The sequence below is a fragment of the Chrysemys picta genome, chromosome 2, assembly GCF_011386835.1.
Source record: "Chrysemys picta bellii isolate R12L10 chromosome 2, ASM1138683v2, whole genome shotgun sequence".
Lineage (NCBI taxonomy): Eukaryota > Metazoa > Chordata > Testudines > Emydidae > Chrysemys > Chrysemys picta.
The window spans coordinates 15,715,272-15,727,940 of record NC_088792.1 but is presented as its reverse complement, the minus strand read 5'-3'; the positions used below and the strand labels follow the sequence as shown (position 1 = coordinate 15,727,940).

At 49.3% G+C, this 12,669-nt stretch overlaps 1 protein-coding gene across 1 annotated transcript in view; it reads right to left on the bottom strand.

Moving 5' to 3' along the window:
- Window positions 1–277: 277 nt before the first annotated feature.
- The window catches only part of LOC101949665 (sodium channel protein type 5 subunit alpha-like), a 121,895-nt gene continuing 109,503 nt past the window's right edge, over window positions 278–12,669 (bottom strand). Inside the window, exon 25 of the mRNA XM_065582404.1 lies at window positions 278–2,078. Coding sequence (XP_065438476.1) covers window positions 946–2,078 — 1,133 coding nt within the window. The 3' untranslated portion in view covers window positions 278–945. The remainder of the gene's footprint in view (window positions 2,079–12,669) is intronic.

Genomic DNA, 12,669 nt, shown 5'->3' with positions numbered 1-12,669 from the left:
CACACTTATCTCACAGCCAGTAGGGAAAAACAGCTACTCCCAAAATCTTCTGTCTAGATACAAATTCAAGGTATGTGTATCAGATTACCAGGTAATATTTTCTGTGACAGGTTAGTTGCAGTATGATGATGAAAAATTGTATATATCACTTTTTATTTCCAAAGCACTTTAAAAACTTCAATGAATTCACACAACATCCTATAGCCTTCTCCCCCTCACATGTTCCCCCCCACACACACACCCCTTTTCTAACAAATTGGGATACAGATGGGTTAAGGGCAAATTTTCAAATGTAGATGCCTAAAGTGAGGCACCTCAATAAATACAGTCTGATCCTCAAAATGTTCTGAGCACCAATAAGTCTCTCTGAAGTGAGTGGAAGATGCATGTGCTCTGCAATCTGAAAACCAGGCCACTTTTACTTAGGTGCCTAAATATGAAAATTAGGCAATACCATTCCCAACATATACAGTAAATGTTGCCTTTTTACTACAATAAACCATGTTTTTTAAACAAACATAAGGTCATATAATGCTATAAACAAACATACTTATATTACTCAAAATAAATTTATACAGCCAGGCTTTACCTGTGAATAGATATAACCATATTTATTGTTTTACAGTCTAGTATGTTTATATACAACCACTGATATAACTGGTATGATCTTGTACAGATTCCTTCTGTGAATAAGCACCAAGCAATGCTAAAATACTAAGTTGAAAACTTTACTTCAGTAGCTAAAGATAAAATTGCCATTGTTTGAGTTGCAACTCATATTTAGGACTCAGTTGTGTAACTCCTACTCATGTTGGGGAGAACTCGCAAAGCTAAACATTCATCATTGTAAGGGTTATGCAATCATTAACTCTTAATAAAGACTACTATAATTATTCTTAAGTTATAGTATTATATTCTGGAATTAAAAGGTTATTTCCATCTAAGTTAATTGGCTTTGCTTGAGTCTGTAATTGTCACCTGCAAGTTATCATTAGTGGCCCCAGTGACACTATCATAAGATGGAGGGAAAGAAATGGAAGATGCAGTTTGTGATCTATCTAACTGGCTACCTTCCTTCTCAGATACATCTTCTTCTGAGATGCTACTGTCACAGGTTCTGTGTTGGTATGAAAAAGAGCCCTGTTTCATAGAACATTGAATCAAATGGGACCGGAAGGCCCTTTGGATAATAACGGCAGAAAGCTCCTCTTGTCTTCTTCTAAGGGTAGTTGTGATTGGTTTATAAGCAAGCTTGGATGGAATGGCAATCTTAAGCTTATTCTCCATCATTAGTTTGTCCATCTCCCCAGATTCTCCTAACACTCTTCTGATAAAAGCAAGCAAAATATCCCAGTAGTAGATCCTATCTCCACTAAACAGAGGAAGATCCATTGCTATCAGCTGAATTTTGTTGGGTTTTGATACACGTAAGGGTTTTTCCAAAGCATCTGCAAAGTCCGAAAGTGCCGAATACTCAATAAACTGAGTCGCCTCAGAATCAAACTTCCCCCATATTTCATAAAACATATCAAAGTCATCTTCACATAAAGGCTCTGTACTTTCCTCAGTAGCAACATTCAAGTTCTCTAAAATAACAGCTATATACATGTTTACAACAATAAGAAATGATATAATGACATAACTTACAAAATATATCATTGCTACAGAGCTATTTACACAAGAAATATTGTCGCTAGGTTGTATAATTAAATTTGGAGCACAAGAGTCAGATCTTGTCCCTAAGAAAGGGTTAAGAAGGCCATCCCAGCCGGCTGACGTTGTGATCTGGAAGAGGCAGAGCATACTGCCACCGAAGGTTTGGAAGTTGAAAATGTTATCAATCCCACCATCCCAATTAGCGCAGGCAAAGTGAGCCATGCCCAAAATAGCATAAATATACATGATCAGAAAAAGCAGGAGACCAATATTGAACAGAGCAGGAAGGGACATCAATAATGTAAAAAGGAGAGTTCTAATTCCTTGGGCTTGCCGTATTAGTCTCAGGATTCGGCTAATCCGCACCAAGCGAATGATTCTCAACAATGACGGAGACTTTAAAACACCAGCAACTCCAACACCTTTAAAATGAAAGAAAAAGAAGTGTTTTATTGTTAAATGTTCAATGTTAAATTATCAAATCAAGAAAACTAGATATACATATGTACGTTTGATTATCTTTTATGAAATAGCCAGATGAGGTCAGAAAATGTTTAAGGCCTATTTCTGTGTTACAAGGGAGAATGATAATGTTCTGTCAATGCCAGCAAAACTGCTAGTGTCCTTGGCACTTAAAGGGAAAGTTACTGTTAAAAAGGTTATATTATACCTGCAAAAGTTTAGAAACAAGCAAACAAACAAAAGACCCTTTAAATGTTACAAAATTAAAGTTCTTAGATAAGTAACATGCATCTGTTTTCATACTGTGTATATCATTGTGCTGAGTGCCTAAGACTCATGTGGCTTGTTGAAATATATTTCTGTGTTGGATGCAAGATACCTCACTGGATGTAGTACTACAGCAATTGTTGATGTAAATATTTGCAGTTTGAAAAAATCTCTGGACAACATTTTAAAATCTGCATGCCTACCAAGTGCCCTTTTTTGCATCACTATGATTTTTTTTAAAGGAGGCTTAAAAGGCTTTGCCTTTTCCTTGCAGAGAAAAAAGTAGTTTATCAAAAATGCTAAGCCTTGTCCTTCCTTTTCTGTTTGGGGCATAAGGAAAGGATCTAACATAATCTGGTTTTGGCCAGGATACAGAACAGAAACAGTACTGTTACTGCTAATGGAAGATCTCTTACTATATATAAAGAACAAATGTCCATTGTCTCACTCCTGGACCTCTCCACAATATTCATTATGGCTGATTGCAAGATACTATTATCCCATCTGAGGGAAATGACAGTGGTCCAAAGAAATGCTCTCTAATTATAAGAATCCTTTCTTCAGAGTCACACACAGAAGCTACCTTTGCTACCAGATTTCTCATTTGTGGAGAACCACATGGATTAATTCTCTCCCCAACTTCAATCAGTATTTACATTTAGCCAATGGGAGAAATGGGGAGACTTCATGGGCTCTAATGTCAACAATATAAAAATGACCCAAATTTGTCATTTTCAACCTAGGATAACAATAAGGTCACCCTGTTTTCCCAGTGACTGGCCAACATCACCACATGGCTCAGGTAGAGCTTATTGAAATTGAATCCCAAGAAGACAGAGGTTAACGCTTCAAAGAGCTAGCCATCAAATTGCAGCTCTCTCCAGCCGACAATGTATACCCACAGAACATCAAGACAGTCCACATCTTGGCAGTCTTTCAAGCCTCCTCCCTGACACAAAGTTCTTGCAAAAAAAGCACGTATGACACTTTCTATCATCACCAAACAATTAGGAAGATTTTGTCCCATTCTTGCTACCACTGACCTGGTCATAAGAATACCTCCCCAACCGGATTATAGCAATGCAATTTACTTGGGCTCAAAAACATAAGCCTTGAGAAAACTGCAGTGGGTGCAGAATGCAACAGCATGCCTCATTGAGGGCACAGATTACCACCAATACAGTATCCTGGTGCTTCGCTCTCTTCACTGGCTTCTCATAGAGTATCACATTAAGTTTATGGACTTGGTCCTTATTTCACAGTACTACCCGAGCTGATCCCAGGATAATGAGAGGATGTATGGTTGTAATGAGTGCTAGTCTGAAACTTGGGAGATGAGAGTTCAATTCCCTGCTCTGACACAGGAAGCCTGTGTGACCAGGGGAAAGTAACTTGGTATCTTTGTGCCTATCTTTAAAATGGGGATAATAGCACTTTCCTATCTCTCAGAGATGTTGTGACAATAAATACATTAACAGTTGTAAGATGCTACAGTAATGAGCAACATGTAAGTACTCAAGATAGATGGATACCTAAAAGATGGCCTTACTATCACAAGTCCCCCTATGTTTCAGTGCAAAGCATGCTTCAATATTTTCTTCCCTAAGAACAGTACATAGCGTATTAATTTACCACTTCTAACCCACTCAAATAAAAAAAAAATTTCCTCTGACATTACCCAGGATACAATCTGGACTGCTGAACAGCTGTATCCTCTCAAGTCTTCAACCTGGGGTGCCTTTTACACTGCTTCACTGTGGGAGCAACCATTCCTGTTCTGCTCACGCACCGCCTCCAGCATGTAAGTTACTCCCAGCTATGCTGTATGAGTGCTATAACCAGCCACTCTTGAATTACACTGCAGAGCAATGCCAGCAAACTTCCAGTCCTAGACTTTCCTCCAGAAATGTATATCTTATACTGCCCAGTCCTCTCCTGGACAATATAAGCTCATATAAAGTCCGTCATTTTATTAATAGAAAATGACATGCACAAAAATTGTTATCTCAACTGGAGTTTCCCAAACACATCAATCCAATAAAACAAGTTTATTAACTACAGAAAGATAGATTTTAAGTGATTAAAGTCAGAATTGGTTACAAGAAAATAAAAGGTAACACACAATATCTAACTTAGCAAGCTAAATGCTTTTAAAGCAAAGGCCTTTCTCGCCACATGCTTCAGCAGTCTTATTGGCTGGGTTCCGTTCAGCCTGGACCCCTCCACAGTTCAGGGTTACTTTCCTTGTCCTTCAGGTGTTGTTGATGCTGCAGGCAGAGAGAAAGGGAGGAATACTTTGAGGCATCTGTTCCCCTTTCTTACAGTTCTCTTTTCCCTTTGAAGATCATCGTCAGCTGGGGTTCAGGAGACAGAGGGTCTATGGGGATGGGAAAAGACGGTTACTCACCGTTGTAACTGTTGTTCTTCGAGATGTGTTGCTCATATCCATTCCATTAGGTGTGTGCGCGCCGCGTGCACGATCGTCGGAAGATTTTTACCCTAGCAACACCGGCGGGTCGGCTGTGGAGCCCCCTAGAGTGGCGCCTTCATGGCGCTGAATATATACCCCAGCCGACCCGGCGCCCCCTCAGTTCCTTCTTGCCGGCTACTCCGACAGTGGGGACGGGGGGCGGGTTTGGAATGGATATGAGCAACACATCTCGAAGAACAACAGTTACAACGGTGAGTAACCGTCTTTTCTTCTTCGAGTGCTTGCTCATATCCATTCCATTAGGTGACTCCCAAGCCCAACTTAGGTGGTGGGGTCGGAGTGAGACATTGCTGTGTGCAAAACCGCTGATCCGAAGGCAGCATCGTCCCTGGACTGCTGCACTAGTGCATAGTGAGCTGTAAACGTGTGGACTGATGACCAAACCGCCGCTCTACAGATGTCCTGGATCGGAACTTGCGCCAGGAAAGCAGTCGAGGAAGCTTGGGCCCTCGTGGAGTGAGCGGTGAGGTGCGGTGCTGAGACACCTGCCAGGTCATAGCAAGTCCGGATGCAAGACGTAATCCAGGAGGATAGGCGTTGTGAGGAGACCGGTGAGCCTTTCATTCGGTCGGCCACTGCAACGAAGAGTTGCGTCGTCTTTCTAAAGTGCCTTGTGCGGTCAATATAGAAGGCCAGGGCCCTGCGTACGTCCAGAGAATGCAAACGTTGATCCTGGCGAGTAGCATGTGGTTTAGGATGAAAGACCGGGAGAAATATATCCTGGTTGATATGAAAAGGAGAAACCACCTTAGGGAGAAAGGCAGGATGTGGACGAAGCTGCACTTTATCCTTATGGAAAACCGTGTAAGGGGGCTCGGATGTAAGCGCCCTGAGTTCAGAAACGCGCCTTGCTGAGGTGATGGCTACGAGGAAGGCTGTCTTCCAGGATAGGTACAGAAGTGAACAGGTGGCCAGTGGCTCGAATGGAGGACCTGTGAGCTTGGAGAGAACCAGGTTGAGGTCCCACGTCGGAACGGGCTGACGTTGTTGTGGGTACGTCCGGTCTAAGCCCTTGAGGAATCTAACGACCATCGGGTTAGAGAATACCGAGGATGCGAGTTCCCCTGGGTGAAAGGCCGATATAGCGGCCAGGTGAACTCTAATTGAAGATATCGCCAACCCTTGCTGTTTTAGGGAGAGGAGATATTCCAAAATGAGAGGAATAGGTGCCTGCAACGGGGACGTGGCTCGTTGTTCGCACCAACAGGAGAACCGCTTCCACTTGGCCAAGTATGTGGTCCGTGTTGAGGGCTTCCTACTGCTCAGCAAAATCTGTTGGACAGAGTGCGAGCACTGCTGCTCTGCCTGGGTGAACCATGGAGCAGCCACGCCGTGAGGTGGAGTGATTGCAGGTCGGGGTGACGCAGGCGGCCGTGGTCCTGAGAGATGAGGTCCGGGCATAATGGAAGCGGGATCGGTGTCTGAACCGAGAGCTCCAACAGCGTGGTGTACCAATGTTGTCTCGGCCACGCTGGGGCGATCATAATCACCTGTGCCTGGTCTCTGCGCAATTTGAGCAGTACCTTGTGGACCAGAGGAAACGGAGGGAAGGCATAAAACAGGTGGTCCTTCCAGGGAAGGAGAAACGCGTCCGAGAGGGAGCCCGGAGCTCGACCTTGCAGGGAGCAGAACACGTGGCACTTCCTGTTGTCTCGAGATGCAAACAGGTCTATCTGGGGAAACCCCCAGTTCTGGAAAACGGAATGTATGATGTCCGGACGGATAGACCACTCGTGTGTTTGAAAGGACCTGCTGAGTCGGTCCGCCAGAGTGTTCTGGACTCCAGGGAGGAACGATGCCGTGAGATGGATTGAGTGGGCGATGCAGAAGTCCCACAGGCGAATGGCCTCTTGGCATAGCATTGACGAACGTGCTCCTCCTTGCTTGTTGATGTAAAACATGGCGGTGGTGTTGTCGATGAGAACTAACACACAGCGGCCACGTAGGAGATTGAGAAATGCCTGGCACGCCAGGCGCACCGCCATCAGTTCCCGAACATTGATGTGCAGGGCTATCTGGGGTGCAGTCCACAGGCCCTGGGTATGGTGTTCGTTGAGATGGGCGCCCCAACCCAGGGATGAAGCGTCTGTGACCAGGTGCAGAGAGGGTTGTGGGGCGTGAAACGGCATCCCCTCGCAAACCACCTTGTGGTCTAGCCACCATGTGAGGGAGGTCAGGACCGAGTTCGGGACCGTGACCACCATGTTCAGGCTGTCCCGATGTGGGCGGTATCTTGATGACACCCAGGTCTGGAGTGGGCGAAGCCGAAGTCTGGCATGCCTGGTTACGTACGTGCAGGAAGCCATGTGACCCAGCAGGGTGAGGCACGACCTCACCGTGGTAGTTGGGAAGGCCTTGAGTCCTTGAATGAGGCTCGTGATGGTGCAAAAGCGATTGTCTGGCAGGATGGCTTGTGCACGTCTGGAGTCTAGAACCGCGCCGATGAATTCTATTCTCTGGGTAGGTTCTAGAGTGGATTTGTCCTTGTTGAGTAGGATACCCAACTTGTTGAATGTGTGCACTATTATGTGGACGTGATCTCGAACTTGTTCTTTGGTGCGACCGCGTACCAGCCAGTCGTCTAGGTACGGGAACACCTGTATCCCTTGCCGACGAAGGTACGCTGCCACGACAGCCATACATTTCGTGAACACCCTTGGGGCCGAGGATAGGCCGAAGGGAAGGACTGCAAATTGATAGTGCACTTTGCTTACTACGAATCGCAGGAAGCGTCTGTGAGGCGGGTAAATTGCTATGTGAAAGTATGCATCTTTCATGTCGAGGGCGGCGAACCAGTCTCCAGGATCGAGGGAAGGGATGATGGCCCCCAAAGAGGCCATGCGGAACTTCAACTTTACTACGAATTTGTTGAGTCCGCGCAAGTCCAAGATGGGTCGCAGACCTCCTTTGGACTTGGGAATGAGGAAGTAACGGGAATAGAATCCCCTGCCCCTTAACTCCACTGGAACCTCCTCTATGGCCCCCATAGCAAGGAGCGTGGAAACTTCCTGTATAAGAAGTTGCTCGTGAGAAGGGTCCCTGAAGAGGGACGGGGAAGGGGGGGAGGAGGGGGGGATTGAAGAAAACTGGATCCTGTGGGATGACTGGGGCGCCGTCCTCGACCGCACCTTCAAAAGTTCTGCCTGGGGCCTGAAGGTGGTCTAGGTGGCCCCTGGTTCTGACCAGGTTGAGGGCCGGTCCACCTTCTTCTACCACCTCGCCCTCGCCTCCGGGTCGAGTCCTGTCTCTGACGAGGCGGGGGGGGGGTAGAAGCGCTGAGGCTGCGGTCTAAAAGGCCTGCGCTGAGGGCCCACAACATGCATCCCCAAGGAACGCATGATCGTCCTGGAGTCCTTGAGGCTCTGCAGGCGAGAGTCCGTCTTTTCGGAAAACAGCCCTAGTCCTTCAAAGGGCAGATCCTGCAGGGTTTGCTGCAGTTCCTGAGGCAGACCCGAAACCTGGAGCCAGGAGATCCTCCGCATAGCGATACCTGAGGCCAGGGTTCTCGCAGCAGAGTCCGCTATGTCTAAGGAGGCCTGTAAGGAGGTCCGAGCCACCTTCTTACCCTCCTCCACCAGGGCTCCAAACTCCTCCCTGGACTCTTGGGGAACCAACTCCTTGAACTTCCCCATAGAGTTCCAGGAGTTAAAGCTATAGCGGCTCAAGAGCGCCTGTTGATTAGCCGCTCTAAGTTGCAACCCTCCGGCTGAGTAAACTTTACGGCCGAATAAATCGAGGCGCTTAGCCTCCTTCGATTTGGGCGCTGCGGCCTGCTGACCGTGGCGCTCCCTTGCGTTCACTGATGCCACCACCAGTGAACACGGCTGGGGGTGGGTATACAAGTACCCGTAGTCTTTAGACGGAACAAAGTATTCCCTTTCCACCCCTCTCGCTGTGGGTGGGATAGAGGCAGGAGTCTGCCATATCGTAGATACATTGGCTTGTATCGTGCGGATCAGGGGTAACGCCACCCTCGATGGGGCATCCGCTGCGAGGATATTCACGATGGGGTCGTGCACCTCCACTATCTCCTCCGCCTGCAGGTCCATATTACGGGCCATCCGACGCAGAAGATCTTGGTGAGCCCGAAGATCTATTGGAGGTGGACCTGTGCACGATGTGCCCGCCACTGCCTCATCCGGAGAGGAAGAGGAAGATGCCTCCGGTGGGACAGGATCCAAGGGAGGGTCCTGGGCTCCCTGCTCCTGGGCCGGAGCATCACCTGCGCTTGAGTCCAGGGCGTCAGGTGGTGCGGACACGGAAGCCTCCATGCCCCCTGGCGGAGGCCGAGAGATGGTGGACTCCGGGGCCCTTCTAACAGAGTGACCGGAGCGAGAGGTCGAAGCAACTGGAGCCCCTTGCGCCTGATGGTACGCCCACGGGGTCCAAAACGACCAGCGAGATGGGCCATGAGAATGGTCCTCTGTTATGTTCTGCCAATGGCCCAAGTCCTGTTCCTCGGCTTGCCCTTGAGGGGGGTATGCCGATCTCGAGAGGTCCTCCGAGGAGCGAGACCCCGATCTCGACGGCCATGGCGGTGCCGAGAGCGTCGAGACGATTCCCGTGGGCTGCGGTGCCGCACGGTGCCGGTCTGGAGATGATCTATCTCCACGCGGTGCCGGCGATCGGTGCCGGGACCGCGACCGGTGCCGATGACCTCGTCGGTACCGGGAGTCGGATCTGGACCTCGACGAGGACCTGGAGTATGCCCGGTACCGGGAGCGGCCTCTCGACGTCGAGCGGCGACCGTAGCGGTGCCGAGAACTACGTCTCGACGTTGATCGGTGCCGACGATCATAGCGGTGCCGAGACGTAGAGCGGTGCCGCGAAGAAGATCTTGGCCGCGAGTACGACCGGTGCCGAGGTGATATTCGGTGCCGGGACTGCGAGCGGCGTGGGGACCTGCTTCGGGACCTGGATCGGTGCCGAGGTTCCAGCCCTTGCGATGGAGGGCGCATCAAGGCAGGTTTCCCCCTCGACTGGACCGGGCGAGGCAACGGTGCCGTCGGTGCCGGTGGTTGAGGCGGTGCCGGCTCCGTGAGAGCTATTAAGTCTCTCGCCGCCGTGAAGGTCTCTGGCGTCGACGGGAGGCACTGTATCACCGCCTGCCTCGGTGGAGACGCCGTCTGCACCGGACTCAACGGCCTCGGCGCCGGAGTCGACGGTGCTGGAGGCACCTGTTTCCGGTGCTCCACCGGCGTACGCGGCTCTACCCCCGGCACTGGGGGAGCCAGCGTCTTCGGCACGGAGGTCCCCGTCTTATGGGCTTTCTTATGCCCTGGGGATAATGACCGGCGCCGAGGCACTTGCTGTGCTTTCGGTGCCGACGAGGTCCGGTGCCGGGAAGGCTCATCTGACGCCACTCGCGTGGTCGTCATGGCCGGTGCCGCCGGGGCACTGCGCACCGAGGCGCTAGGTGCCGGGGCCTGACTTGTAGATGGAGCGTCCGGACTAAGTGCCGCCTCCATCAGGAGTTGCCGGAGCCGAAAGTCCCGCTCCTTCTTGGTCCTTGGTCTGAAGGCCTTACAGATCTTGCACTTATCTGTTTGATGGGACTCTCCCAGGCACTTCAGACAGGAATCGTGCGGGTCGCTCGTGGGCATAGGCTTAGCGCAGGAGGCGCACAGCTTGAAGCCGGGAGCGTTGGGCATGAGCCCGGCCCCGCGGCCGGGGGAGAAAGGGGGAGACGACCCCCTTAATCCCCTGAACTATTATAACAACTAGACAACTCTTAAAACTATTGAACTATTTAACTATAAACTCTAGGACTATAACTATAACTATAACTGCGAATAACGAACTAAGCTAGGGAGAGTGGAGAACAGCTAAGCAGCGCTCCACAGTTCCAACGACCGTCAGGGGCGGTAAGAAGGAACTGAGGGGGCGCCGGGTCGGCTGGGGTATATATTCAGCGCCATGAAGGCGCCACTCTAGGGGGCTCCACAGCCGACCCGCCGGTGTTGCTAGGGTAAAAATCTTCCGACGATCGTGCACGCGGCGCGCACACACCTAATGGAATGGATATGAGCAAGCACTCGAAGAAGAACCTCCAGCTCTTTCTTTGCCAAGATGTACATTTCTCGCTCACACACTTTTTCCTGCCAAAGAATGGCTGCTTAACCAGGTGATGGTCTGTTTGATTTTGTTGACACCCGGTTCAGGCATCAGTTTGCCTTTTGTCTCTGAGGAACTAGTTTATGGCTGTTTTCAGACCTTGGAAGAGGTCTCAGTAATATCATACAGTAGAACCTTATAACTTTACGTACAACGTTGTCACATATTTTACCAGGACAATAGTGATTGGAAATTGATGAGTTTTCAAATGATACCTCTCAAGGTATATGTAATGGGGTGCACTAACCTTTTGCAAGAGCCCCCTGGATCTTTATTTTGAGGCATCTGGGCTTGGGTGGATGATGTGGTGGCTGCCTGGCTCCCTGCCAAGCCTGAGACTGGTGATCCTGGAGTTGCTGCTGTTGAAGCCCCTCCTGGGTTTCGCTGGGCCGTTGCTGGGTGGCTTGATGGAGGGAGTTTTGCAGCTCCCGCAGCCTGCTGCTGCTGGCCTAGAGCTATCAGATCTTCCATGGGCCCCTTGTTTGCAGGGGCTGAGCCAAATATCCCCACTTCTGGTACCATATGTAATGGGGTGCACTCACCTCTTGCGAGTGCCCCCTATCTCAGTGTGTGTGCCTGTATTCTCTCTCTCTCACTTTGTGGTAGGTCTTTGGTGACTCAGCCCTCTGGTTGAGTCAGACAGTCTGTATGTGAAATAAAAACAAAGCAGACCCCTTCTGGGGTACAATAGGGGCCTCTCTCAGTGCCCTCTGTAATGTCTCTGTCAAGCTGTCCCTGCTCCAATATAGAGCAGTGTCCCAGGGCTCCCTCCCAGGAGGCAATGTTTTCACCCTCTCAAGCTGCAGCTCTCCAGCTGGGCTACTACAGTTCAGTCCCCCTTTCTGGGGTGTCTCAAAGTCCAGGCCACTTTCCCAGTGGCTGGTGGAGGGGACCCAGGCCCATCCTCTACTCCAGGTCCCAGCCCAGGGACCCTATAAGATAGCAGCCATCTGCCATGTCCCTTTAAATAAACTGTGTTGCTGCTACAATTCCCTGGGACACCTCCCCCCCCCATGGCTTCAGAACATTTTTCACCCTTACCTCAGCGCCTTGTCCTGGTGGCATTCCAGCAGCCACCCCATAGTACCATCCATTCTCCTTCAGCTTTAGCAAGGAACTAAACTCACTCTGGCCCTGCAGCTCTTCTTATACTAGCCTGCTGGGTACTGATTGGCTGCTTCCCACACAGCCACTCTAGGCAGCTTGGAGGACCTCTCAACTGCCCTTTTCTGGGGCGGAGTGTGGCAGGGCCATAAGGGTGAACATAAGGGTACAGATTGTCACACTCTCTCATTTAATTTCCCTCCAATGAGAGTGGAATGGAAAGGAACCACATTTGATAGACAATCTTTTATTTAATCGCCTTACTCTGGAAAGTGCACAGATGTCACAAAGGTGGACACTGTCAAAGGATCTAAGTAGAACAGAACAGAATAGAATTTATTTTTTTCAAGAAGCAGCTGTAGGAGTAAACTTCAATATTGATTCAAAAATAGTGATTGATTAAAATATTATACAATTTATTCAACTCCTCGCCAAAATCCACGATATGCATGGCTTTTTTAATGCAGTTAAAACCATTTATGTCCCGTGCATCTGGAGGCCAACCTCCCCTGAAAGGAGTTGATCAAAGAAATGGAAGCTGTCAACGCACACTGGAAGGAACATTTCAAAGATCT